The sequence below is a fragment of the Neoarius graeffei genome, chromosome 20 (genome assembly GCF_027579695.1).
Source record: "Neoarius graeffei isolate fNeoGra1 chromosome 20, fNeoGra1.pri, whole genome shotgun sequence".
Taxonomy (NCBI): Eukaryota; Metazoa; Chordata; class Actinopteri; order Siluriformes; family Ariidae; genus Neoarius; species Neoarius graeffei.
The window spans coordinates 25,054,679-25,081,448 of NC_083588.1; the positions used below are offsets into that span (position 1 = coordinate 25,054,679).

General features: G+C 42.6%; 1 protein-coding gene across 5 annotated transcripts in view; it reads right to left on the reverse strand.

The window, feature by feature from the left end:
- Positions 1-26,770, reverse strand: part of trap1 (TNF receptor-associated protein 1) — a 180,997-nt gene that overhangs the window by 86,916 nt on the left and 67,311 nt on the right. For 4 of the 5 annotated variants that reach the window (XM_060901426.1, XM_060901425.1, XM_060901424.1 and 1 more), the window contains exons 3-6: positions 25,396-25,478; positions 10,811-10,951; positions 10,635-10,706; positions 4,935-5,095 (exon numbers count right to left, since the gene is read on the reverse strand). In XM_060901426.1, coding sequence (XP_060757409.1) covers positions 4,935-5,095; positions 10,635-10,706; positions 10,811-10,951; positions 25,396-25,478 — 457 coding nt within the window. The remainder of the gene's footprint in view (positions 1-4,934; positions 5,096-10,634; positions 10,707-10,810; positions 10,952-25,395; positions 25,479-26,770) is intronic. The other variant, XM_060901428.1, reaches the window with a different exon arrangement.

Consider the following 26,770-nt stretch of genomic DNA (forward strand, 5'->3'; position numbering starts at 1 on the left):
CAGCCTGCTGCAGTGTTGACACCTTTCACTCATTTAAGTATGTAACAATATGGTCAGAAACACAGTTCTTAAACTCTTCCACCAGCACCAGTTCCCGCAAGGAGGCTACATCCCCAACCTTACATGCGGCACACCACCTGTCAAACAACACGCCCTTTTCCCGGGCAAAGTCGGCATAAGTTTGGCTATGGTTTTTCCTGAGCCCCCTGAAGCGTTGGCGGTAAGCCTCTGGCACCAGCTCATATGCCCGCAGGACAGCTCCTTTAAGTTTATCATATTCTAGGCTATCAGTAACCGAGAGCGACGCGCAAGCTTCTTGGGCTTTACCACTTAGCTTGCACTGTAGCAAAACTGCCCACACCTCCTGTGGCCAGCTTAATGCTACAGCGATTCGCTCGAATGCACTAAAATAGGTCTCAACCTCTGCCTCGCGGAACAGGGACCAGGGGAATGTTTTTACTCACATCGAAGCCCCCTCCGGTCAGAGACGGCGGCGACTTAGTCACCACCCCCGACCCTGTCTGCAGTTCCAACTGCCTCATTTTAATCGCCATATCTGCCTCCAGTTTCCTCAATTCCAACTCCCTCCGAAGTTGGAATTCCCTCTCACGCTCCTCCTTCTCCAGCTGGAGGCGAGCGAGGTGAATCTTCAGCCGAGCGTCAATCTTCGAACCAGGGGAGGACTCGACTGAAAAGGGGTCAAATTGCGGCAGAGTGACCGGCTTCTTTTCCCCCAGCACACTGGAGCGAGGAGTCAACCCAGTTGGCTGGGCCTCAGCCGGCTCCTCCAAAGGAGAAGAGGGGTGGCTCACCGCAACATTTGTCTCCCCGATACCACTTGGGAAATGCCCGGGCGCCAGGGTAAGCACCCCTTTAGCCACTAGAGACTCCGCAACCGCAGCCTTCAGGTCACACTTATGGAGAGAAAACGGGATGGAGACACCATAGTGCCTGGCGATTTCAAATAAGTCCCGTTTCCTACACTCCTCCGACTGACCCCACGTAGGACCGGCTGCAAACGTCGCTACATCAAATGTCGCCATGGCTAACCAGTTCCTCCCCCAGCCAACCTAGCCCACGGCTAATAGTAACGCTACAACCACAAAACAAAAAAGCACAACTAACCCACTACACAAAACAGACCCACCCGCTAACAGTTCACCCCTGGTTCCTACCTAACCAAAACTTCACCTACCTCAATCTTCTCGGAGCGTACCGGGCTCGAGGCAACTTTAAAGGCTATCCCTCGGCGGCCAGAGCCCCGAACGCCTACCCCCGCCAGGGAAGTATATCCCCACCCAGGATTACTCCAAAAACAAAAAAGGCAAAATAATAAACGAGTGCCTGATGGAAAGACTGAAATCAGCCTAGCTGGACACTCACCTATCTCAACCAGGGAGACTGTCAAAAACCACACACGCCGGTGATCCACAACCAAAACCCTCTCCTTCGATGGAGATATTCTGGATGAGCCCCCACTTGTTACGTTCCCCGCAGCAAAATAGGGGATAGGGGAAGCAACAGAGATAAACCAAACCCGGGAGGAAAAAGAGGACAAGGAGGCGGACTCAGGGCCGAAACGGAAACTGTTTTTATTCACAAAATAGAAAAAAAAAAACAATTAAAGTTACTGGTCTCCAAACAAAGGAAAAACAAACACAAGAGTCAAGTTTTCTCACCAAAACTACAACAAACAAACCACAACCAAACAGATCCGGGATTACGCATGCTCCTTTCCCCTTAAAGGAGCAGCCCACTCTCGCTAGATGCAGCTCACAACTCTCTCTCTCTCCTAACTGTCACCGCCACAGACCGCCGGCTCACACACTCCCTCGAAAGGCGTCTCCCTCTCACTTTTAACACGGCCCCTCAACGAGGTGAGTGGGAACAGCTGCGTACAAGAGGAAAGGGCGTCCACCTGAGAGAGAGAGAGGAAAAAAAAAACCCACACGCACCCACACGACCCCTAGCACCAGGGTCGTAACATTAGTATACATAGATTCCTCATTTACATCAACAAACTGATAATCAGTTAAATAAGACCTGAGCCAAGAGTGGGCTGTTCCCTTAACGCTGACAATTTTCAGTCTATCAAGGAAAATGGTATGATCAATGGTGTTAAAAGCTGCACGAAGGTCAAGCAACAGAAGCATTGAGAAACAATCCTGTTCAGAGGCCAATAGTAGGTCATTTACTACTTTAACCAGTACTGTCTCTGAGCTGTGATGAGGTTTAAATCCTGTCTGATACATTCCACGGATGTTATTCCTATGTACATATGAGCATCTTTGAGATAAAGGGGAGGTTTCATATTGGTCTATAATTGGACAGCTGACAGAGGTTGAGGTCAGTTTTTTTTTTTTTTTTTTTAAATCAGAGGTTTGATTACTGCTAGTTTAAATGATTTTGGTACAAAGCCAGTGCTAAGGGAAGAATTGATTATTTTTAGAAGAGGTTTGATTGCTTCCAGCATTGTCTGTTTGAAGAGTCATATCAGTAAGGAATCTAGTACACAAGTTGAAGATACTGATGAGGAAATTAGTGAAGTTAGTCGCTCTAAGGGAAAACATTCTAAATTGCTGATTTGATATAGTGATATTGTTAACTACAGGGTTACCTAAATTGTCTGGCCTTACATTAGTTTGAATTTTGTCAGATACTTTCAATTTTACAATTGAAAAAAAAAGTACGAAGTCATTGCTATTACATATTGATGTTTCTGTGGTGGTCTTATTCTTCATTAATATTGCGACAATATTAAATAAGAATCTATTATTCTTTTTATCTTCTATTAAGGTGGAGAGATGCATTGATCTAGCAGCACTCCGAGCTTTTCTATAGTTGAGATGGCTCTCCTTCCATGCTAACTGGAATACTACCATTTTTGTTTGATGCCATTTACGTTCCAATTTTCAAGTGGTTAATTTTAAGGTGTGTGAGATTTACCAGGGTGCTAGTTTCTTCTCTCTAATTATTTTTCTTTTCAGTGGTGCCAAGTTATTTAATAGTATAGTAGAACACTGACTCTCAGCATTCAGTTGCCTGATCAAGTTCTGTGGAATCTGATGGTGAGCCAATCAAAGTTGATAACTCTGGGAGACTATTTATAAAACTTTGTGCAGTAGTTGATGTGAATGTAAGTTTGACACAGTAGTGTGGCAAGGTGCATATATTGTTGCTCAGACATATTATGAATAAGACGAGATAATGATCTGAGGTACGGTAGCTTCAGTCTGTGGAAGTGTGACTATATGTTCAATATTTAATCTGAATGTTCATATTAGACCAAGTGTGTGACCACCATTATGACTGGGTTCTATGACGTTCTGTTTAACCCATACTGAATCTAGAACGGACACGAACACTGCTTTCAGAGGGTTTTCCGGGTTATCAAAGTGAATATTAAAGTCTCCAACAACTAAGGCTTTGTTTCTTGAGACAACCAGGTTCAAGATGAAATCCCCAAACTCAGAATGAAATTCAGAATATGACCTCAGGGGTCTGTAAATAATAATTGATGGACTCAAATGGGTAGACTTATTTTTTGTGGCACACCTAGATTATCAAAACAAAGCAGTAATTGTTCAATATTTATTTGGATCCACAAGAGACTTTGAGAACTGCGTGCCCATCCTAGATTCAACAGGGGTTAATCAGAACATGATAGGACCCACTCATTATGGAGGACACACTTAATACTGATATTTACATTAAATATCGAAAACAGACTACCCTAGTCAAAAACTTTCAACTCGGTACCTCATCTCATTTATACGACAGCATTTTAGGGAATCTATTGAAAAAAAATAAAAATACAAGCTCTCAAGAACAAAATCACAATATTTAGAGATAATTCACAATACACTGCCTGGCCAAAAAGTTTTTTTTTTTAAAGTAACGCATGCTAATATTTGTATGGGCCACCTTTAGCTTTGATTATGGCGCACAATCACCTGTGCCATTGTTTCTACAATTGTATGCAACATCAAAACATTTATTTCTGTCCAGAGTTGCATCATTTTTATTTATTTAAAAAAAAAGAAGCTTTGATGCAGGCCAATAATTTCACTTTTCTGAAATACAGTAACATCTTTTCCATGACCACAGAGTACATCTTCTGACATGGTCGTTAAAGAAATGAGAAGCAACTCACTGCATCAGTTTGGGTTAAAAGAACCATTGCCAGCCAAAACATTAACCACTGCAGTAATTATCCAATCAAAGGTCCTTCAGTACCTGCTTATTTAAATCCAAATGGCAAAAATGTTTTGGTCAGGCAGTGTATATGATACTGCAAGAAAAAGCTGTACAACCCTGTTATAAATAAAAACAGTATGTGATGATTTACAAAATCATTTAAACCCTATGTTTGCTGTGAGACTGCTGTAGATAAGACCACAGAGATACCTTAAAGATAGGTATGGATGTCCTAAAGACTGCACTTGCTAAAAATAGTTTACATTGAAGTCCCAATCATTAAACAGTGAATAACTTTAATGCTTAAAAATGTACTGAAATCAAAAATTACCCTGATGCTCCTACTCATGATCATTTCAACACACATAGCACTGTGCGACTCTATAGTATACAGTTATGGACGAGTAATGACTCATCACACTATCTTGTGTCACTCAGAAGAGGATTTCCTCTCAATGTTTCTTCCTTGGAGGTTTCTCTTGCCACCATTGCCTCTGGCTTGCTCATTAAGGACTAATTTAAATGTAAAACTGTTTTCTGACAATATCAATTGTTAAAAAGAGCTATATAAATAAAATTGAAGTGAACTGGATTAACATGTTCTCATTAACTAAAATTCAGAAACTGGATAACAAAATTAAAGAGATATTCAAATGTTTCATTCATGTACCATATTTATGGGACCTTCTGCTTTCTCTCTGTTACCCTACACCATAGATCTGTGCTCTGTATTGTACCCGTCTGAGGACCACTTGTATCCGGGAACACCAGGTTCTGCACTCCGAGAGTAAACGTCTAGTTTGTCCGCCACCATAAAAGCAGAGTAAAAGCCAACACCAAACTGCCCGATCACAGAGCTTTTGGCCTCAGCTTGGTTTTGAAGAGCCTCCAAAAAGGCCTACAGAACACACAGTACATGAGCAATACAATACAATATCATCATCATATGGTAAAGAGGGTTTTGAGAGAAATCCACTGATGAGAGAGACAACAGTGTGAAATAGGCCTGTCGCGATATTCGATATACCGACTTATCGTAAGGTAAATGAAAATTAACTAATTTTTTTTTTTTACCGCGATTTTGGCATTTACATCGGGAAGTTGCCAGAATATTAGCTTGACCCATTAACTGAATAAAACACCGCGCTGTTTGTCATCTCACGCGGCTCTCTGTCAGAGGCAGGGCCTCCCAGCATGCAACAGTTATCCAGCCAGGGAATCCACTGAATGGGGAAGAGACAACACATTGCTCTGTTGTACAGACCATAGGCGTAGAACTGGGTACGGTCGTGTCCCAACCAATATTTCTGATTTTGGGGGGGGGGGGGGGGGGAATCACACCCCGTGCGTGGTACACAAATGGTTACTGTAGGTTTCCACTGGGTGAAACACCATGCAAAATTTGCTCATGAATATTCGCTTTGGGGGCATGGTCGTGAAAACAGCAAGCAAGTTCAGCTACCATGTCAATTAGCAAGTGTGGTTGCAGTGCAGTGACCAGCTGCTAGCTAGCAAACGGTCCTTGAGGAATGTAACGTTAGATTAGCTTGTAAAATGAATCAGTTAACAACAGTTCATATTCAGTGTGTAAAAACGACAACATATGAATATGACTGTTTTCTAAGTTTGTGTGGCATGTAAATAACAATCCGACTTGATACTGACAACAACTGGTGTTCATTAAGGTCACAAAGACATTATTAAATCATATCAAATTGTGCTAATGTTGGCTAATATTGCACCTAGTCTTGCTTGTGAAGTGCCTGCAAACTTTAGCAGCCCGCTAACCCTTAATTTGAAGTGCTTCAGTTAAGACCTGCAGAGTGCCCTGACCAAGTTCGTGTAACATGACACATGTAAACAACCACCCACTGGTGATGTGGACATTAAAAGGTTTCTGGGCCATGAACAATCATATCAAACTTTTTCACGTAATAAGCAAAACAGCCTCCGCCTTCTTGATCAGAAATTTTTGTTTACTCCCGCCTCTCTTTTGAAAACGTCACATACCAAGTACACACATACGCTGAACTAATTGGTTTTCGAGGGGGTTCATTTGAAAACGGTAGGCTAAAAACTTCTCAGTAGAACCCCATCACTCCCTCCTCTCCCTCCCCTCTGGGCTCAAGAAGACAACAGAAGGGCAATAATATAACAACCACCAATCAGAATTCAGGGGAGGAAGACGACACCTTCACGAGGTCCCCCCCCATTAGTACCAACGCAGCTGGGAAGCTAACGTCGTCAAGGATTGCGAGCTGACAACTGCATAAGGAGGACTATATAATGTCTACCTTTTTTCATCCAAGAAGCTGTGTCTGGCATCCTCGGGCACCGTCACTCCCCACGGAATTTGCTTTTGCTACATGGAATGTGCGAGGTCTGACATCTCCCACGAAGACAGACAGACACTAGGAACAGACTGTGAATATTACAACATCGATATTGCATGCATCCAAAAGACAAAAGTAACCAGTCAGTCAATCTGAACAACAACTTCAAACAGGTCACAAACTGATCCTTATGGAACAGAAAAAGACCATCCACCACGGGTTGGGCTTTGTAACAGGACCAAGGCTACAAAACCACATCCTCAACTACGGGCGCATTAGTGACCGCATTGCCACAATGGACCTGTCCCTTCCACTAAGAAATGGCAAGACTGCCAAATGCCGCATTGTAAACGTTTATGGCCCAACAACAAAAGGAGCCCAAGAAAATCCATTTCTTGTGGAATCACTGTATGATGAACTAAGTAATGCTATCAAAATCCCTTCAAGATGGCTGTTGTTTGTATGTGGCGATTTCAACGCCAAACTTGGGAAACTAAGCAAGACAGATCACGATGCAGGATTAAATCTGTGCATAGGCTCATATGGAATGGGTAAAAGAAATGACAATGGCAAAGCACTAGCATCTTTTATCAGTGCCCATGATCTATTCGCCACCAACACAGCATTTAAACATCCTGCCCGCCACCGTACATCTTGGGTTGGACATATTGCTACTCCCAAGAGAACAGCAGACTCAAAATCCACAACTGCAGTCTTCAACCAGACAGATTTTGTGCTATGCAAACTGAACTGCAAACCACTCCTGAAAGACTCCCGCACTTATGGAGGCACGGACCTCAATTCAGACCACAAGCCAGTAGTAACACGTATCCGAATGGAAAACGCCTACCTGGTCCATAAACAGAAGAGAGAGAAAGGCCAGGTCAGATATGACCTCGCAAGGCTCACAACTGACCCCACCACCCAAGTACAATATAGGGAAGACCTACAAAATCAAGTGGCCAACGCACACTATTACAACAACCCAAATAAAGCATTGGATACCTTATTGAAGTGCATGCATATATCTGCTGCCAACACCCTAGGAGTGCTTAAGAGCAACAATCACAGACAACATACTGAAGACCCCCAAGTTGCAGAGCTGTCAGAGAAACAAAAAGCCCTAAGACTATGCATATACCAAACAGGGAAGAGCAAAGACCAAAGTGTCCTGAGAAAGGAATGTAACACCATCCTTTGGCAGATAAACAAACAACTGAAAGAACTTGAGATAAAAAGAGCAGATGGCTTAGTAGACGACATTTCTTCCACAAATGACTGCAGCAAAATGTTCAGGGCAATCCGTACCCTCAGAGTTGGAACTTCTCCATCACTCTCAGTTCACAATGCTTAAGGTCACTTTATTGCCACGGACAAGGGCAAGGCAGATGCAATAAGAGACTGGTTCCTACAGCAATTCACTGACCCAAACGGAGAAAAACTAGAACCTTTCCAAGGTAACCCTAGGCCTCTTGTAGCCCCAATTACAGAGGATAAAGTCAAGAAGCCCATAAAATCCTTGAGAAATGGGCTTTCACCAGGACCTGACGGAGTCAGCAATGAATTATTCAAATATGAGAGCAACATTATATCCCCAAGTCTCACATCCTTCTTGAACTATGCCTTTGTACACCACCATCCAGTAGAAGCCATCGGTGAAGGAACACTCATTGCTCTGCCTAAACCCCAAAAACCACCTGGTCCACCTGCAAACCTGCGTCCTATTGCCCTCTTGAACAGTATCCGGAAGATTTTGTCCACTGTCGCACTCCACCGCATCAGAGACAAAATTGACAACTTCACCGGGCCATATCAGAGTGGATTCAAAAGGGGACATAGTTGTGCAGACATTGTGTGGGCCCAACGCATGCTCATCTCTGTTGTCATGTCCAAACACTGGGACTTCCACAAAATGGGCATAGACATGTCACGTGCCTTTGACACTATAAAACGTTCGAAAATCCTAGAAGTGTTAAACCAGGCTGGGTGCAGCGACGATGAAGTGCGACTGGTAAGGCTACTGCTGTCAGGTACTAAGCTGAAGGTACAAGTCAGATCAACACACTCGGCAGACTTTGAAACAACCATCGGTTCGCCACAAGGAGACAGCCTGTCCCCAGTGCTGTTCACCTGCTACCTTGCAGCTGCACTAGAAACTGTACGGAGATCTTCCACGAGACCTAATCCACCCTTCTCTAAACTGGGCATGCCCCTAGAAATGGAGTATGCAGACGATGTGGATTTCCTAGACGAAGAAAAAGATCCACTAGAAAGACTTCTACCTGTTGCTGCCAAAAACCTAAAGGACTCAAACCTGTTCATGAACGAAGGTAAAACAGAGTTCACTCATGTCTACCTGGCTGATGCATCAGACAAGGATGAGAACGACAAATCACTACGAGGAGAAGAGGAATGGAGGAAAAGTAAAATCCTGGGTTCCCTCCTCTGTAGCTCTGCTGATGTAGAGGCACGTTGCATCATGGGTAACATTGTATTTCAATCATTCTGGAAGATTTGGATCTGAAGATCTAGGATTCCTTTGGCAAAGAAGCTACAGCTATACAATGCTTGTTGTGTCTCCATCATGCTATATAACTGCAACAGCTGGGCAACACCAAAGGCAGTTATAGAGAAGCTTGACATCTGCCACCGTAAACTCCTGCGTGCTATCACAGGTCATCAGTGGCCTAAGAGTATGGTAACAAACGACACCTTATACAGAATCTGCAACACAACACCTCTCTCCATAAAAGTCGATCAACTCAGGTGGTCTATGTTTGGACAGATCCTTAGAATGCCACAAGACATACCTGTGCAAAAAGCTTTGGAATTTGCAGTATTAGGCTCCAGCAGATACAAGGCCCGTAAAGGAAGGCATTGTGTAAATGTGCTCAGCACGCTGAAGGCAGACCTCAAGCACAGAGGACGAGGTCCCCCTACAACAGAAAAGAAACTCCGAAAGCTAAGGGAGCTTGCAGGATGTGAGACGCAGTGGAAGAAGATGAAGAAAGACTGAATGCAGCTGCAGGACGCTTCCATGACTGTAGATGCAGAAAACCAGTGAATGATGAATCAGAATTTAGATACATTCTGTTGCCAAGTAAAATTGTAACCTTTCAATGTGTCAGAAAAGTTCTAGAGACCTCGTCCTGTTTTACCGTTAGATCAATCACATATCAGCTGAAACTAGCATTCTAAAACTAGTTAAAGATCATGCAGAAGAGAGCCTACTCCCCCTGCCAGCCTAATGGAGCGCAGGTGTTTAAGGCTCCATGTGTTTTACTTCCATTTATGAGGGAAAGGAACATACTCCCTCCCAACAGTCAATGCGTTATTCACTTGTGAAACACATTTGCAAATTGGTAGAATAAGTTAAACATCACATGCAAGATTTGCAATTAATCAAATGAATTGCATATTATTATTCATGAATTACTACAATTCTGAACTTCAAATTTTAAAAGTCTGGACTTTGGAGAGATGATGGATACTCTTTTGGTGGAACACAACGGAGCAAAATATTGCGACCCTCTAATGTTGACCTGAAGTTGGCATTGGGTTTTTGTCCCCACCAAAGTTAATACCAAACCTACGCCCTTGCCTACATGTTCTCATTCTAATTGTTGTTACTTTTATCCAAATGGCAGCTGACAATACATTGTTACTTTGCACTTTTTGTTTATCTGGGTACTAATCTTTGAGAAACTGGATTGGCAGAACGTTGCCTGTGAAGAAAAGAATATTGTTTTATTACCCCGTGCCAAGTTAATATTTACTTAAGTGCAATTTTTAAGAGCCACAGATCGTATTTTATTTATTGTTTTTGTTGTGAGTGGTTTTGTTTGACTGTTGTTTTATTTCTGTAGGTTATTTATATTTATATATTTTTTACGTTCCACTGTTGAACTGAATAAGTTGATTTAATTAAAAGTTTACTGTTCTTTGAAAGGGTGTATTTGCATGATCATTATTATTTTACTAGTGGCATAAAATTGTCTTGAAAAGACGTCAACAATAATATCGTTTATCGCAATAATTTTTGAGACAATATATCGTCCAACAAAATTTATCATCGTGACAGGCCTAGTGTGAAATGCAACAAACCTTAGAGCCAGAGCAAGCAATCGTGCCCAGATTGGTAATCAGCTCCTGTTGATTCATCCCAATGCCAGTGTCCTAAATGAAAATTTTTCAACATTCAGTTTATCATATCTGTATATAATGTAGCAAACACTCCAATAATACTTCCTGTAGGAAAACATCTTCACAGTTGAACACACCTGAATAGTTAAAATGCCTCTAGCTGCATCAGTCTGTAGGTGAATTTCCAGAGGTTCAGAATCTCCACCTCCTGTAATAAGCTTATGTCGCAACTTCTCTAGTGCATCACTACCATTTGAGATGAGCTCCCTTATGAACACCTGAAACCAAGCAGTCATTAAGTTCGGACATGTTATAAATCTGATGTCTTATGAAATTAAGGCAAAAGAACATTGACCTGAAAATATCACATTTCAAAACTCTCACATTTTTTAAATTTCACTCTGGAGCAATTCCAAAGTGACTAATGAAAGAAATCACCAGCCACTGTCCCATCTCCAAAATCTCAAAATTCAAACTGAGCGAGTGTTGGAAGTCGTGAACATGTAAGGACAGTCAAGCAAGCGCTCATCAACGCCCTGTGCTCATGAGTCCACATGCACCCTCATGAGGTTTGTTTTCTGCTCATACTGTACTGTGTATGCGGCTTAGGCTATGTTCAGATTGTCAGTCCAAATCCGTTTTTTGCACATCTGATCTGAATCCAATCTTCCTGATTGACTGTCTACACAATACCAGTCAAAAGTTTGGACACACCTAATTCAGTGTTTTTTTTTTCTTTATTTTAATTAATTGAAAGGACACTTAATTTCTTAAAGTAATGATGGACTGTCATTTCTCTTTACTTAAAGGTATCAAACACATTAAGAAGGCAAGAAATTCAACTGATTAACATCTGACATGACACACCTATTAGTTGAACTGCATTCCAGGTAACTACTTCATGAAGCTGGTTAAGATGATGTCAGTGTGTAAAGCTGTCATCAAGACAAGCAGTGGCTACTTTGAAAAACCTACAATATTAACCATTTTCTTTGATTAACACTTTTGTATTTAACACACAATTCCATATATTTTCCATACTGTGGTGCTTGAAAGTTTGTAAACCCTTTAGAAATTTCAATATTTCTGCATAAACATGACCTCAAACATCATCAGATATTCACACAAGTCCGAAAAGTAGATAAAGAGAACCCAGTTAAACAATGAGACAAAATTATTATACTTGGTCATTTATTTATTGAGGAAAATGATCCAATATTACATATCTGTGAGTGGCAAAAGTATGTAAACCTCTAGGATTAGCAGTTTATTTGAAGGTGAAATTAGAGTCAGGTGTTTTCAATCAATGGGATGACAAATCAGGTGTGAGTGGGCACCCGGTTTTATTTAAAGAACAGGGATCTATCAAAGTCTGATCTTCACAACACGTTTGTGGAAGTGCATCATGACACGAACAAAAGAGATTTCTGAGGACCTCAGAAAGCGCGTTGTTGATGCTCATCAGGCTGGAAAAGGTTACAAAACCATCTCTAAAGAGTTTGGACTCCACCAATCAACAGTCAGACAGATTGTGTACAAATGGAGAAAATTCAAGACCATTATTACCCTTCCCAGGAGTGGCTGACCAACAAAGATCACTCCAAGAGCAAGGCATGTACTAGTCAGCAAGGTCACATAGGACCCCAGGGTAACTTCTAAGCAACTGAAGGCCTCTCTCACATTGGCTAATGTTAATGAGTCCACCATCAGGAGAACTCTGAACAACAGTGATGTGCATGGCAGGGTTGCAAGGAAAAAGCCACTGCTCTCCAAAAAGAACATTGCTGCTCGTCTGCAGTTTGCTAAAGATCACGTGGACAAGCCAGAAGGCTATTGGAAAAATGTTTTGTGGATGGATGAGACCAAAATAGAACTTTTTGGTTTAAATGAGAAGCACTATGTTTGGAGAAAGGAAAACACTGCATTCAAGCATAAGAATCTTATCCCATCTGTGAAACATGGTGTTGGTAGTATCATGGTTTGGGCCCATTTTGTTGCACCTGGGCCAGGCCGGCTTGCCATCATTGATGGAACAATGAATTCTGAATTATACCAGCGGATTCTAAAGGAAAACGTCAGGACATCTATTCATGAACTGAATCTCAAGAGAAGGTGGGTCATGCAGCAAGACAAAAACTCTAAGCACACAAGTCATTCTACCAAAGAATGGTTAAAGAAGAATAAAATTAATGTTTTGGAATGGCCAAGTCAAAGTCCTGACCTTAATTGAATCGAAATGTTGTGGAAGGACCTGAAGCAAGCAGTTCATGTGAGGAAACCCATCAACATCCTAGAGTTGAAGCTGTTCTATATGGAGGAATGGGCTAAAATTCCTCTAAGCCGGTGTGCAGGACTGATCAACAGTTACCGGAAACGTTTAATTGCAGTTATTGCTACACAAGGGGGTCACACCCAGGGCTCTACAATGCGCACATTTCACTCGCATTTGCGAGCGAATTTTTCAGCATGCGAACGACGAAAAAAACAAAACAAATGCGCATTCGTGCGAGGGCTTCTTGCAGCTGACAATTCAGGAAAGCACTGAGCACAGACACGACGAGTTTAACATTCTAAAATGTATCAAACATTAAACTGCAAAGTATGTAGATCCAGCGCTGGATAGCCTACCTAATATTTTTTACACTAGACAAGAAAATTACATCGATGTGTTCATCAGAGCCTTGTAGTGCTCAATGTGAAAGAATTTTGTGAATATCTCCTTCCATTTTCGTGTAAATCCCCGTTGTTTGGAGGGAGCACTCTGAGAAAATCCTTCACTTTCTGTGTGACACTCTGTGTCTCTGCGCTCAGCGCACGGGTGGGGGAGGGGCTGCTCGCTCTCTCTCACACACACACACACACACACACAGGAGGGAGGGTCTGCTCCCTCTCAGAGAGACACAGGCTTGTAGCCTCATGGCAGTGTAATGAGTAACGGCCTGTATTGTTGTAAGTGTGTGTGTTCAGTGTTGTGTACATGTGTTCTGCCTGCGCCTGGCTCCCTGTCTGTAGTTGCGTGCATTGCCTCTGTCTTGCACTGCGGTGGTTCCCACGGTAGCCGGGGGGGGGGGGGGGGGGGGGGGGGGGGGGGGGGCAGCATTTTTATTCTTCTCGGTCTGTAGCTTGAATAAGTTTAGGCTACTGAATAACACTTTCAGTTAAAGTTGAGTCTGGTGCTTTTGTGCTGACGCTACAATAGCCTACTATCACAATAAATATCCCCCGTAACATTTCCCGTTTTCTACTCATCTTTCTGTGATTGCCCCTCTTTCCCACGGTTGTATGTTGTGAGTGTGGCATTAGGTGGGAAAAGTGCTTTTTAGGGATTCATCAGATCATTCAACTGAGAGATAACTGAGAGCTGGTTCGGACTGAGCTGAGAAATATATTCGCTATGCAGAGAATAACGGCGTTTTTTAAAGCAATGATGGTGGAAGCAAGAATAAAAGAACGGACGAGGAAGAAAGTGTAGTGAAGAAAGCTAGAACGACGGGAGAAGGTGCGGGAAAATTATATAATGAGATGGAAGGCACACACCCTAGTGCAAACATTTAGATGGGAACATATAACAGCAGAAAAACAAATATACAGTATATACAAATGGTGCATTTCACAACACAGCAGAAAAACAAAGAATATATATACACAACTGGGCGTGTTGAGTTGCAGATGTTAATTGCACATTAGTTATAGAAACTCAGTTCAGCTACAAAACTCAGGATATTGCACTGTATTTGGTACTGCACTGTATTGGGTATGGATGTAAAAGTATATAAATATAAAATATACAAAAGTTATAAAAACAAAAAAAAGTTAAAAAGTATATATAAAAAGTTGCTCTGTGAGGTTGCACTGTAATAAGTATTGCACTCTATCAGGTAAGTGTGAGAATATTGTCCTTTTAGGTCCTTGTTGGTGCATTGTTGCACCTGCCAGAAGTGGCATCAGTCAGTGCATGTAATTAGCCTTTTTCACATTACGTCACTTGCAGAAGAACCTCACATCCGTTTTCAGCCTTTTGAATGGAAGAAGAGGCGGCATGCTAATCTGCTGGCTAACAAGTAGCAACCATAGAAAGTCAGTAAACTTCCTTTCCAAAACAAGGCAGATAGGTGACTGGAATGGTCGCTAACAATATGTAATGATAAACAATGCGCAATATTATTATCAATCTTATCTGTGAATGAGACAGTTTTGTTAACATATATTGCTGCCGTATACCTCTTCTTCCATTCAAAAGGCTGAAAATGGACACAAGTTCCCCTGCAAGTGACGTAATGTGAAAAAGGCTAATTGTTCAAGGTGGTTATGGCCTGTGGGAAAAAAACTGTTTTTGAGTCTGTTGGTCCTTGCTTTGATGCACCTGTAACGCCTGCTTGCGGGCAGCAAGTCAAAGAACTCAGAGCCAGGGTGGGAGCTGTCCTTGATGATGTTGTTAGCTCTGCTGAGCTCTGCTCTCTGTTTAGCTACTGTTTGTTCATTCATTCAGTTGTTCGTTATTCATTTGTTTGTTCATTCATTCATTCGTTCATTCATTCATTCTCAATTGAATTTTGCGTTTTATGTGTTGGTGTGTCTAAGGTTTACACTGCAATAAACCTTTAAAATGAAAACCTACTTGTGCTTGTGCCCCCATTTTTTCCCCTGTGCTCCTAAAATTTTTAACTTAGGAGCACGTGTGCTCCTGAAAAAAAAAGTTAGTGTAGAGCCCTGGTCACACCTGATACTGAAAGCAAAGGTTCACATACTTTTGCCACTCACAGATGTGTAATATTGGATAATTTTCCTCAATAAATAAATGACCAAGTAAAATATTTTTGTCTCATTTGTTTAACTTGGTTCTCTTTATCTGCTTTTAGGACTTGTGTGAAAATCTGATGTTTTAGGTCATATTTATGCAGAAATACAGAAAATTCTAAAGGGTTCACAAACTTTCAAGTACCACTGTATGTTATTTCATAGTTTCGATATCTTCAGGATTGTTCTACAATGGAGGAAATAGTCAAAATGCATAAAAACCTGTGAATGAGTAGGCGTTTCCAAACTTTTGACTGATACTGTGTGTACAGCAAGTGTGATCAGATCCGATCATCAGATTGGGTCTGTGGCAATCCTTATTTTCAGTCTTATTCACATCGGTTGCTATAGTAATGACTACCATATGAAACTAGGTTTCCTGTTCAAATCAAGTAGTGACAAGTATAATGAAATGGGCTTGCTTATTTACTACGTGGCAATGTGGAGCTGTGGCACAGGTTTCGTGAATACATGACTTCCGGGTCACTGCTTGTGTGGCTGACCGGTCAGCTCACAGAGAAGTTTTTTTTTTTTAAATGCTTTTTAATGCTTTTGTGGGTGGTAGAAATGGGCAACTGGACTTGCTTGAAGATTCTTGAATATTCAAGAATCTTCAAGCAAGTCCAGTTGCCCATTTCTACCACCCACAGTTTACTATGACCTGGATGACTGAGAATCTTCACAGACATGTTTTTAATGCTTTTCTTACTTTGTATTCTTTTCAGTCCTTATTAAAGGACATAAGTGGGTTTTTATGCGACTTGTGTTTGGTGCTCATGCCGCAACACCGGGACTTAGCTGCTCAACGTATTCCTTTTAAAGTCGAGCTCTGTTTGCACCTTTGCCCTTGCTTCCGCGACTTTTATCTCTGGATTTATCAAAACACATCTTTTGGGAATATTGACCACAACATGGACAGCTGTGGACTCATGTGGGGACTAATGCTCTTGCAGTTTTTTTCACATTTTGGTGCTCATTTCTGCAATAGAACATAACACTCCCATCAGCTGGCAACTCACATACTCCAAAGACTTTCTGCTGCAGTTTAGACTTCACCCACCTCCTGCTATCACAACAGACACGTTCCCAGTGGATATTCTCCAGACAAACTCAACTATAAGGATTCATCTTACAGCAATAAGAAGGTAACAAGAAGGGGAAAGAGAAGGGGTGGAATTAGAGCGAGACTGAAACAGGAGAAATGTAAACAGCAGCCGCTCCCGTCAGTCATCTTGGCCAATGCGCGCTCCCTCCGCAATAAAACAGACGAGCTTCAAGCCAACATTCAAGTGCATATCACGGGTAAATTTAGGAGCAAGATCAATGTAATTCTCCTATTTTATATTAAACTTTGGTCAAATATCTGTCACATTTTGTGCAAATTTTTTTTTACCTTGTGCAATACCAGAAAAATTCAGTTGAAAATCAAGCCATTTGAAGCGAATTTGTCCACCTCTGAAAAAAACTTGCCATTTGGATTTCCCGGGAAACATTGATTTTCGTGACATCACGTGCGGGATGCCTCCTTCTGAATCCTATGAATCCTAAGACGCCACGCCTACTTAGATCAAAAGGTGCAGGCTATCTGCTGGTACCTCGTATAGTGAAGGCTACATCAGGGGGCAGAGCCTTTTCTTACAAAGCCCCACTGTTATGGAACAGCCTTCCAAGTAATGTTCGGGAATCAGACACAGTCTCAGCATTTAAGTCTAGGCTGAAAACATATCTGTTTAGTCAAGCCTTTTGTTAATGGTGTTTATGAGGTAAAGGAGTAGATCTGGAGGGTCCTCAGACATAGAGTGTTTTGGTAAACTGGGATGTATGGATGCTGTCAGTCCCCACTCGCTTGCTCACTCGAGTTTGTTGACGGTGTAGTGGCTGGCTGCTTTATGTCCCGGGGCTCCCTCATGCCTGTGTTACCTTCTGGCTCTCTCCTTTTAGTTATGCTGTCATAGTTAGTTGCCGGAGTCCCTGCTTGTACTCGGTGCAATATGTATACTGTTCCTACTTATTCAGGTGACATTGGGCATACCTAACCACCTGTGTTTTCTTTCTCTCCCCCCCACCCCAAATCTGTCCCTCTGAGTTACATGGAGTCAACAGGAAATCTTTTGGTGGAGACGGTGGGGACCTCGACTGGCTATCGTAGCCTGCAGGGAATCTGCCATCAGACATTCTGTCGCATGTCCCAGACCCGGTGAAATGTAACTGAATTGTCTTGGCCAGGCCTAAGGGTCCCATCTGCATCTCATCATTGCTGAGGAGTGTGCTCCCATCACCCAATCAAGCATCCAGCCAGAGCAGGTCATGATATATTTTTTACCATATTAACATGCCATTGTGTGTTATGCCTGATGTAAAGACTCTCGTCTCTGCGAGCAACATGCCATTGTGTGTTATGCCTGATGTAAAGACTCTCGTCTCTGCGAGCCTACCACACAGATTTAATACTTGTCATTTTTAGGGCATACCTAACAACGTGTTTTCTTTCTCTCTCTCTCCCCCCCCGCCCCCCCCATCTGTCCCTCTGAGTTACATGTTGATCCTGGGATTGAGATGCTGGCCTCTTCTGCCCCTCGGACCTGCTTGATCCATCCTGGTGCCCTGTGTCTGGTCGGAGTTTTATCGCCCCACTCCTGTGAAGGACGGCCCCATGAGGACAGTTGAGGGTTATACCTGTTAAAACTGTTAATATTATAGTCAGGCTGTCTGTTGTTGCCCAAATGAGGATGGGTTTCCTTTTGAGTCTGGTTCCTCTCGAGGTTTCTTCCTCATGTCGTCTGAGGGAGTTTTTCCTTGCCACCGTCGCCACAGGCTTGCTCATTGGGGATAGATTAGGGATAAAATTAGCTCATGTTTTAAGTCGTTCAAATTCTGTAAAGCTGCTTTGCGACAATGTTTACTGTTAAAAGCGCTGTACAAATAAACTTGATTTGATTTGATGTCAGCGCTGGTTTGTTTATGAGAAAACGACCTGGTGGTTTTCTGCAAATTTCAACATCACGTAATTATTAAAATGGTTAATAGATGTATTGTAGGAGGGTGTAGCAACACCAATCTTGATGGGATTAGTACTCATCGTTTTCCAAAAGACCGGACAATGAGGGAGAAATAGGAGCGCTTCGTGGGAGGCACCCGGAAAAATTGGCTACATGCTACAGACTACAGCATTATTTGCGGTGCTCACTTCACAAGGCCCAACGACTTTGAGAACTATTTGCAGCGGGAAATGGGCTTCGCAAGGCAACTTGATCTGAAAAAAAGATGCAGTTCCATCTGTCAGAATGCCCAAAGCAACACTGTCTCCATCTGTTTCAGCATCACCAAAGGAGCCAGCCATGTTTTTCTCCCCTGACAGAAGGCGAAGTGCCACATCCACTGAGGCCCTTGAAGCCGAGGACCAAGCAGAGCCGAGAAAAAGATCAAGACAATCGGCAATTCACAAGTTAACTGTTGCCAGGGTAAGAAATAATTCTAACATCTCATTATATTCTTCATCCAAAGGTGAAGTAACATTGCGCTCAGGTGACAATTCCATATTTCAATGCAAAATCGCTAGCTGCTAAACTTGGTCTACACAGGCTGTGCACTGAAACCGTGCAAGTTCTTGCAGCCTGCTGGCGGTTCCGCATGTGACGTCACGAATCTGGCTCCAGACTCCCTTGGGATTTTTCCAGATGCGTGTTATTTTATTTTTTTCTGCTGTAGACAGATGGCCTTGTGCAAAATTACCCTTCTGGATGAGTATGTAAAGGGACATACTTTCAAAAAAAAAAAAAAAAATGAAATTGGTCCAGGATATGCACTTTAACCACTTATGTGAATACAGAACAGCATCTATTCTCACCTTCACTGAAACATGGCTGAATGATCATGACAACAATGACACTTTTCAAATAGATGGATTTGGCTCCCCCCTGAGACTTGACTGAGACAACAAGCTCACAGGGAAACATGGCGGTGGCGTGTGTCTCTATGTAAACTCACACTGGTGATCCACTGTCATTGTTAGGAAAAAACTGTGCAATACTGGCATAGAACTTCTAGCTGTCTCCCTGTGCCCTTTCTACCTCCCCAGGGAATTTCCTCAGCTTTTTTTCATTTTGGTTTATATCCACCCCAGAGCAAATCCAGCCACAGCTTTAGAGCACATTAAAAGCACTTTAAATAGACTGGAACAAATTTCCTCTGACTCTACCAAATTCATTCTGGGTGATTTTAATCACTGTTCAGTGGACAAAACACTTAAAGGTTTTTTATCAATGTGTCACATGTGCCACCCCCGTATGGGAAAGATTCTGGTCAAATGCTATGGCTCAGTCCCTGATGCATATAGATCTGTTGCACCCCCCCTTGGCTCTGCTGATCACCACACCATCCAGCTTGCACCAGCCTACATACCGGTCATAAGGAGATCAGAAAAGGTCATCAAAATTGTGAAGTGGACTAATGAAAGCATAGCTATGCTGCAGGGATGCTCTGAACTCACTGACTGGAATAACCTCTGTGGCAGCGGGGGCGTGGTCAAGCGCCGGTCTGTGACAGGAGGGCGGAGCCAGGGAAGGTGAGTGGCAGAATCGCTACACCTGATGGTAGTTAACCTGTGTTTTGTGTGTTTTCCCAGTAACCGCTCCCTATTTAAGGAGGCAGAGAGAGAGCAGAGGGAGCGCAACCCAGGACCAGAGCAGAGTGTGCGTGTGTGTGTGTATGTGGGCTTACACGGCATTAAACTGAAAAGTTGTTTAATAAATAGCCTTCTCTGCCTCTAAGCGTTGTCCTGCCATCCTCTGTGCTCCACCCACACTTTGCAAGCGCTACAACCTCATAGCCCCATCCAGTGACCTCAATGAGCAAGTGGACATGGTCTCATCTTACATCTCCTTCTGCATGGACAATATCACTCCCTCCAAAAAAAGTCACCATCTTCCCCAACAATAAACCCTGGGTAACAAAAGAACTCAAAGAAATACTCAGCAGGAAGAGAGTATATTTTACTGGCTCCAAGTCTGAGAAAAAGGAGATTAACAGAGAGGTGAAGCGGGCCATCAAAATGACCAAACTGAAAGATAAAAATAAAGTGGAGGAAAAATGTACAAGAAGGAACCTTCGCTCAGCTTGGCAGGGTCTCAAGAGCATGGCGGCTGTGAATACTATTTCCACCACACACCGGACTGTCCAGGTTCCAGGCTGCAGCCCAGCATCACTCCCTAACAACCTCAACTCCAACTACACCAGATTTGAGACAGACAACATTACCCAGCTAGAGGCTACTATGTCATCACTTAAACCTGGAGACTCAGCACTCATCTTTAACAGAGGGGGTGGTGAGAGCCCTCAAAGACAAAAGAAAAAACAGCGCCTGGCCCAGATAACATTGGCGGTTGTGTTCTTTGGCACTGTGCTGAGCAGCTGGGGGACATGTTCCAGTTTCTGTTCCAGAGCTCCATGGACAGCAGCACAGTCCCCCAGATGTGGAAACACTTCACAGTCATTCCCGTCCCCAAGAAAGGAACCTTCAAGGTGTTGAATGACCTCAGGCCTGTGGCTCTCACCTCTCTTTTGATGAAAGCAATGGAAAGGGTGGTCAAAAATCACATAAAGGTGACAGACACCCAGATGGGCTCCCTCCAGTTTTCATATCGTGTTGCGGTGATGATACAAAAGTCTTCATCACAAATACCATACATAAACACCTGGAATTCCCAAACACTTCAGTGAGACTTCTGTTTGCTGACTTCTCCTCTGCATTTAACACCCTGCAGCCTCACATTCTCGCAGAGAAACTCACCGCTTGTTTTGGACTAAATGACCAGCTAATCCTATGGATAATAGACTCTCACCAACAGGTCGCAGAGAGTGCTAGTCAATAACACCTTCTCAGACTTCTTTCACACTTCCACCAGCTCCCCACAGGGATGTGTCCTTTCACCTTTGCTCTTCATCCTGTACACTGACGACTGCAGGTCCACTCAGCCAAACTGTCACCTGGTTAAATATGCAGAAGACACCGTGCTCTTGTCTCTGCTCTCTGGCCCCTCACAGCTCCACAGGACTTTGTGGGGTGGTTTGACAACTCCTGCCTGGACCTGAACTCCAGCAAGACTAAAGACTGGAGATCGTTGAGGAGTACAAGTACTTGGGCACAATCTTTAATGATAAACTCAGATTTGCCTCCAACACAGAGGAGATCCTCAGAAAGTGCCAACAGCGACAGTACCTCCTGAGGAAGCTTAAGTCCTTTGGGGTCAGCAAGGACATTCTTACTACTTTCTACTACTCCTTCATTGAAAGTATAATGTCGTTTTCCATAACCTGCTGGTTCCACTCCCTTAGCCTTCAGAACAAAAACTGCCTGCAGAGCACAGTCAAGGTGTGCTCTAAAATTATTGGACTCCCCCTCAGGTCACTCTCAACTCTCTGTGAGCAGCAGACAGTAAACTCAGCAGGCAGGATTCTTCAGGACAGAGGTCTGTGCGGGTCGGATTTTTCAGTCCCGCTCCCGCCCGCGCCCGCATTGTGCAGTCCCACTCCCGCCCGCAAAGAATTATGATTTTCAGTCCCGCTCCCACCCGCACCCACAAAAAAAATTATGATTTTCAGTCCCGCTCCCGCCCGCCATATTTTGTCCCGCTCCCGCCCACAAATCCCACATGATGCAGACGTTCGCGTTATTTCTCAGGAAAGTTCTTGTCTTGACACAGCGTGATGGTGCCTCGCCCTCTACTTCGAGTGGATTTCAGCATAAATATCTCCAGCTCATGTTATTATTTACCTTGTTTTGGAATTCAGCATGTACTCTCTCTAATAACAATAATAATAATTAGTGCTGTCAAACAATTAAAATATTTAATCGCGAATCACACATTTTTATCATATGAGAAACCATTGTAATTCTCTGATCAGCATAAAAAAGTGAATGGGCTTGCTTTGTAGCAATGGTGTTTTTTTTTTTTATTGCAAAGCAGAGCTAGTAAGAGAAGTGAATTGATTTACTGCTTGAGTTAGTCTACAACTTTAGTCAGAGAGACATGTTACACAGTGACGGTAGGCTTGACTCAATGCTATCCCAGAAATCCTTCCTGTAATATGCAAATGTGGCCGCCTCTGATTGGACAGCCAAATTTGCATATTACAGGAAGGATTTCTGGGATAGCATTGAGTCAAGACTACCGTCACTGTGTAACATGTCTCTCTGACTAAAGTTGTAGACTAACGCAAGCCGTAAATCACTTCACTCATGGTTCTCTTGCTAGCTGGGTGTGAACTGCGAGTCATTAGAGTGATCAAAGGATTTCCCGTTAGGGTGATCAATGGCAAACTTAAGATGCTATTCCACTGGCAATCTGACTCTCCCTGCAAATTTAGGCATCTTGAAATGTTTTTATTAATGCAAAATAAAATATCCGGCACAAATTATATATGACAGGCATAAATTAATAATTTATACATTTTATTTCAAACACATTTTTAGTTAGCGGGACTGCAGCTTATCACCGCTCCCGCCCGCGCCACATATGTGCACTCCCGCGCGCATATGTGCACTTCCGGTCCCGCCCGCGCCCGCAATGAGCTTTCAAAATTTGTCCCGCGCCACACTGCTTTGTGGCGGGTCCCACAGGACTCCCGCGGGAGTGCAGGGCTCTACTTCAGGACCCTTCACATGTCCTGTTCTCTGCATTTGAGTGGCTCCCCTCAGGATGCCAACTCTGTTGTCCGAGCTGCCGAACACAGAGAAGAGCGACCTTTGTCCCCAGAGCAGTTCAGCTCCTCAACACTCTGCCATAGAGATGCACCGATTGCAAAATTCTTGGCCGATACCGATTTCCGGTTTTTGAGGGGGTCTGACCTGCCAAAACCGGTTTTACCGATACCGATTTTCCATCTAAGAAATCATTATAATCATACAATAGACACCATGTTTACTTGGCTTGAGAATAAAACATCAAAAATAAGATATAGTGAGTTTCAACAGTGCCCCCTGAGCAGATTTATTTAGAACACTGACCATAACATTCAGTCCAGTTTACAGGTCAATATAGGAAAAAAACTAAAATATTAAGACAAACAAAAGATAAAGTGCACCATGCACACTTGAAAACTGGTTCTCTAAGTAAATCACATTTTAGGCCTTTTATTTCTTTTCACATAATAAGTGCAGGATTTAATATAGGCCTAGGATAAAAAAAATAAAGTGCACCACATGCTCTTGTGACTCAACATTGACATTAAGCTCACGTTAGAAGTCCAAATGTCCGTCGTGAAACTGATCGGAGATTTGGTGGCGTTGAGTAGCTTGCGTATATGGCTTGAAACCTTCTCAAACAACTCTGGCAGCGCTGTATCAGAAAAGTATCGCCTACTTGGTAATTTGTACCGTGGACTCAGGTGTTTAATCAGGTTGACGAAGCCTTTATCCTGCACTACGCTGAACGGCTGGTCGTCCAGTGCCATGTACTCCATTATTTTTCGAGTGGTGGCATTAGACTTCTCAACACTCGTGTCGAACATAGGGGCGACGGTGGGGTGTTGTTGCTGTGACTCAGGTACATCCCTCTTAGTCTTAGCACTAGCAGCCGTGTCTTCTTTATACTTGCTAAACAAGCATGGGTGTTTCTTTTCCAAGTGGCGTCTTAAGTTGGTTGTTCCATAAGTCTTAGGCGTTGATCCTCCACGGCTTACTTTAGACTTACAAGCATTACACATAGCCTGTTTCGGTTCGTCCTGGCACACGGTAAAATATGTCCAGATCAACGACATCTTTGTTTTGCTTTGGTTCAGTTTTGAGCCGTCCGCGTTGAGCTGCTGCGCATGCGTGTCAGCGTGACCGGCCAAAAACCGGAAATGACGACAGTGACCGGCCGGTCACCGATTGGGCCGATTGGATAGAAAACCGGCCTTTTTGATCGGCGGCCGATTGACCGGTGCATCTCTACTCTGCCATCCTTGTTCCTCTACTCACCCCACCAGCCCCTTCCCTCTTCTTCAGATGCACTCTGGTGCACTAACCACCCCCTCTGTACACATACCACTTGAAACAGACTCTGCTGCTATTGATCCTTCTACCTCATAAGCAAATTACACCACACTATTTTTATATATACTGTTTTGTTTTTTGTTTTTTTAATTATCATATTTATACATATTGTACCACTGGACAGTTATTTATCCACATACTATCACCTTGCACACCGTCATAATTTTTATGTTTAATGTTTGCTTTGTTTTTATTATGTGTTTAACTGTACTTCTCTGCATGTCTTTAAATTGCCCCTAGGGGACAAATAAAGTGTTTTGAATTGAACTGAATTTGAATTGAATACATGAATAAACAGATTAATGACTTCTGATGCAACCGTTTAATTAATCAATGGTTACTTTACATTGTATTATTCCACCAGTTTTCTAAAACATCTTAAAGGAGTGACATATTAAACCAGCTGTTAAAATTCCACAGGCTCCATCATCTTTCAAATGTTTTCCCTCTTTTGGTACAGTAATTTCATTTTATATAAGAATACCTGAGCTTATAAGATCTGCTTTATTGTGATACTGTAATACACATTTACATTTTAAATGTAAACATTGTAATAAATATCACTATGACCTGTGACTACTGTACTGCAAGTCATCATTTTTGTGTGCGTTTTGTTTTTAATGAACATGTATATTTGGTGATATACAAGTTTATTCTAGTTTTATATTGGCTGTTACCATATATCTCAGCCATTTCACATCTCATAAAACTAATTTTGCTAATTCAAGCCAAAACAATTTTAAAAATGTTTTCACCTCTTCCTGAAGTGACATTGTTACAGTGCAACTGTTAAATTCAAAAATATTAACCCAATATTTTAAGTTAAAATATCCAAAGATTGTCAATATGTCATACGACACATTTTGTGAAATAGATTTCATAATTCATTACCTCTTTCTCAGAGTACAAAGATTTGGCCACAATGTCCAGCAACTTTTTTGTTTCTGCTTGGAACTCATGCTTGGAGTAGGACCCTTTAAAAAAAAAAAAAAATCAGGTTACTAAATATTTTGTTTTATGGAACCATTCAGAGCTACACACTTAGAAAGGATATGTTATAATTGACACAAACTGTTAATTCTAACAGATCAATGGGTGAGTTTTGGAACAACGCTCCTTGTGTTAATTTGACACATTCACTGTGTAAATGATTTTAATTTGGTGTATGTGTCAGGAAGGTTAACACAATTGTGTAAATGTGTAATATGTGCTGATCTTGGCTATACAATGTGTTTTAAAAAAATATATAAATAAATAAATAAATAGAATTTTATTTGACAAAAGTAAATGACCATAATACACTATGACTTCAATACATTTATCATCATGAAGTATTAATAATAAGATTCACAAAATAACCCACTATAAGAAATCACAGAAATCAAACTGCAGAACAATACAAATTCATAGAACAGAATCTCAGCAGTAATAAAGGAAATGTCTGACATAGGACAAAACAGTTCCCATATCCAATTTCATTAGGCAACATGACACATAACCACACCTTGTACATTTCACAACTTTATATCTTGGACTGATGTAGATCTAAGCACCCAGGAATCACTGGCCAAGGATCATCTTCAGATTGGTCAATCTGCTGCATAATCAATTAATAAAATGTTAACATCCATCCATCCATCTTCTACCGCTTATCCGGATCGCGGGGGTAGCAACCTAAGCAGCACAACCCAGACTTCCCTCTCCCCGGCCACCTCCACCAACTCTTCCAGGGGAATACCGAGGCGTTCCCAGGCCAGCCAAGAGGTGTAATCTCTCCAATGTGTCCTGGGTCTGCCTGGGGTCTCCTCGTGGTGGGGCATGCCCCAAAAACCTCCCTTGGGAGGCGTCCAGGGGCATCCTAACAAGGTGCCTGTACTACCTCAACTGACTCCTTTCAATGTGGAGGAGCAGCGGTTCTACTTTGAGTCTCTCCCGAATGACCAAGCTTCTCACCCTGTCTCGAAGGGAGAGCCCAGCCACCCTGCAGAGAAAACTCATTTCTACCGCTTGTATCCGCAATCTTATTCTTTCGGTCACTACCCATAGCTCGTGACCACAGGTGAGAGAGTGGGAACGTAGATGGACCAGTAAATTGAGAGCTTTGCCTTTTGGCTCAGGTCTTTCTTTACCACAACAGACCGGTTTAACATCCACATCACTGCTGACACTGCCCTGATCCGTCTGTCCAACTCCCGCTCCCCCTTACCCTCACTCGTGAACAAAACCCTGAGATGCTTAAACCCCTCCACTTTAGGTAGCAACTCCC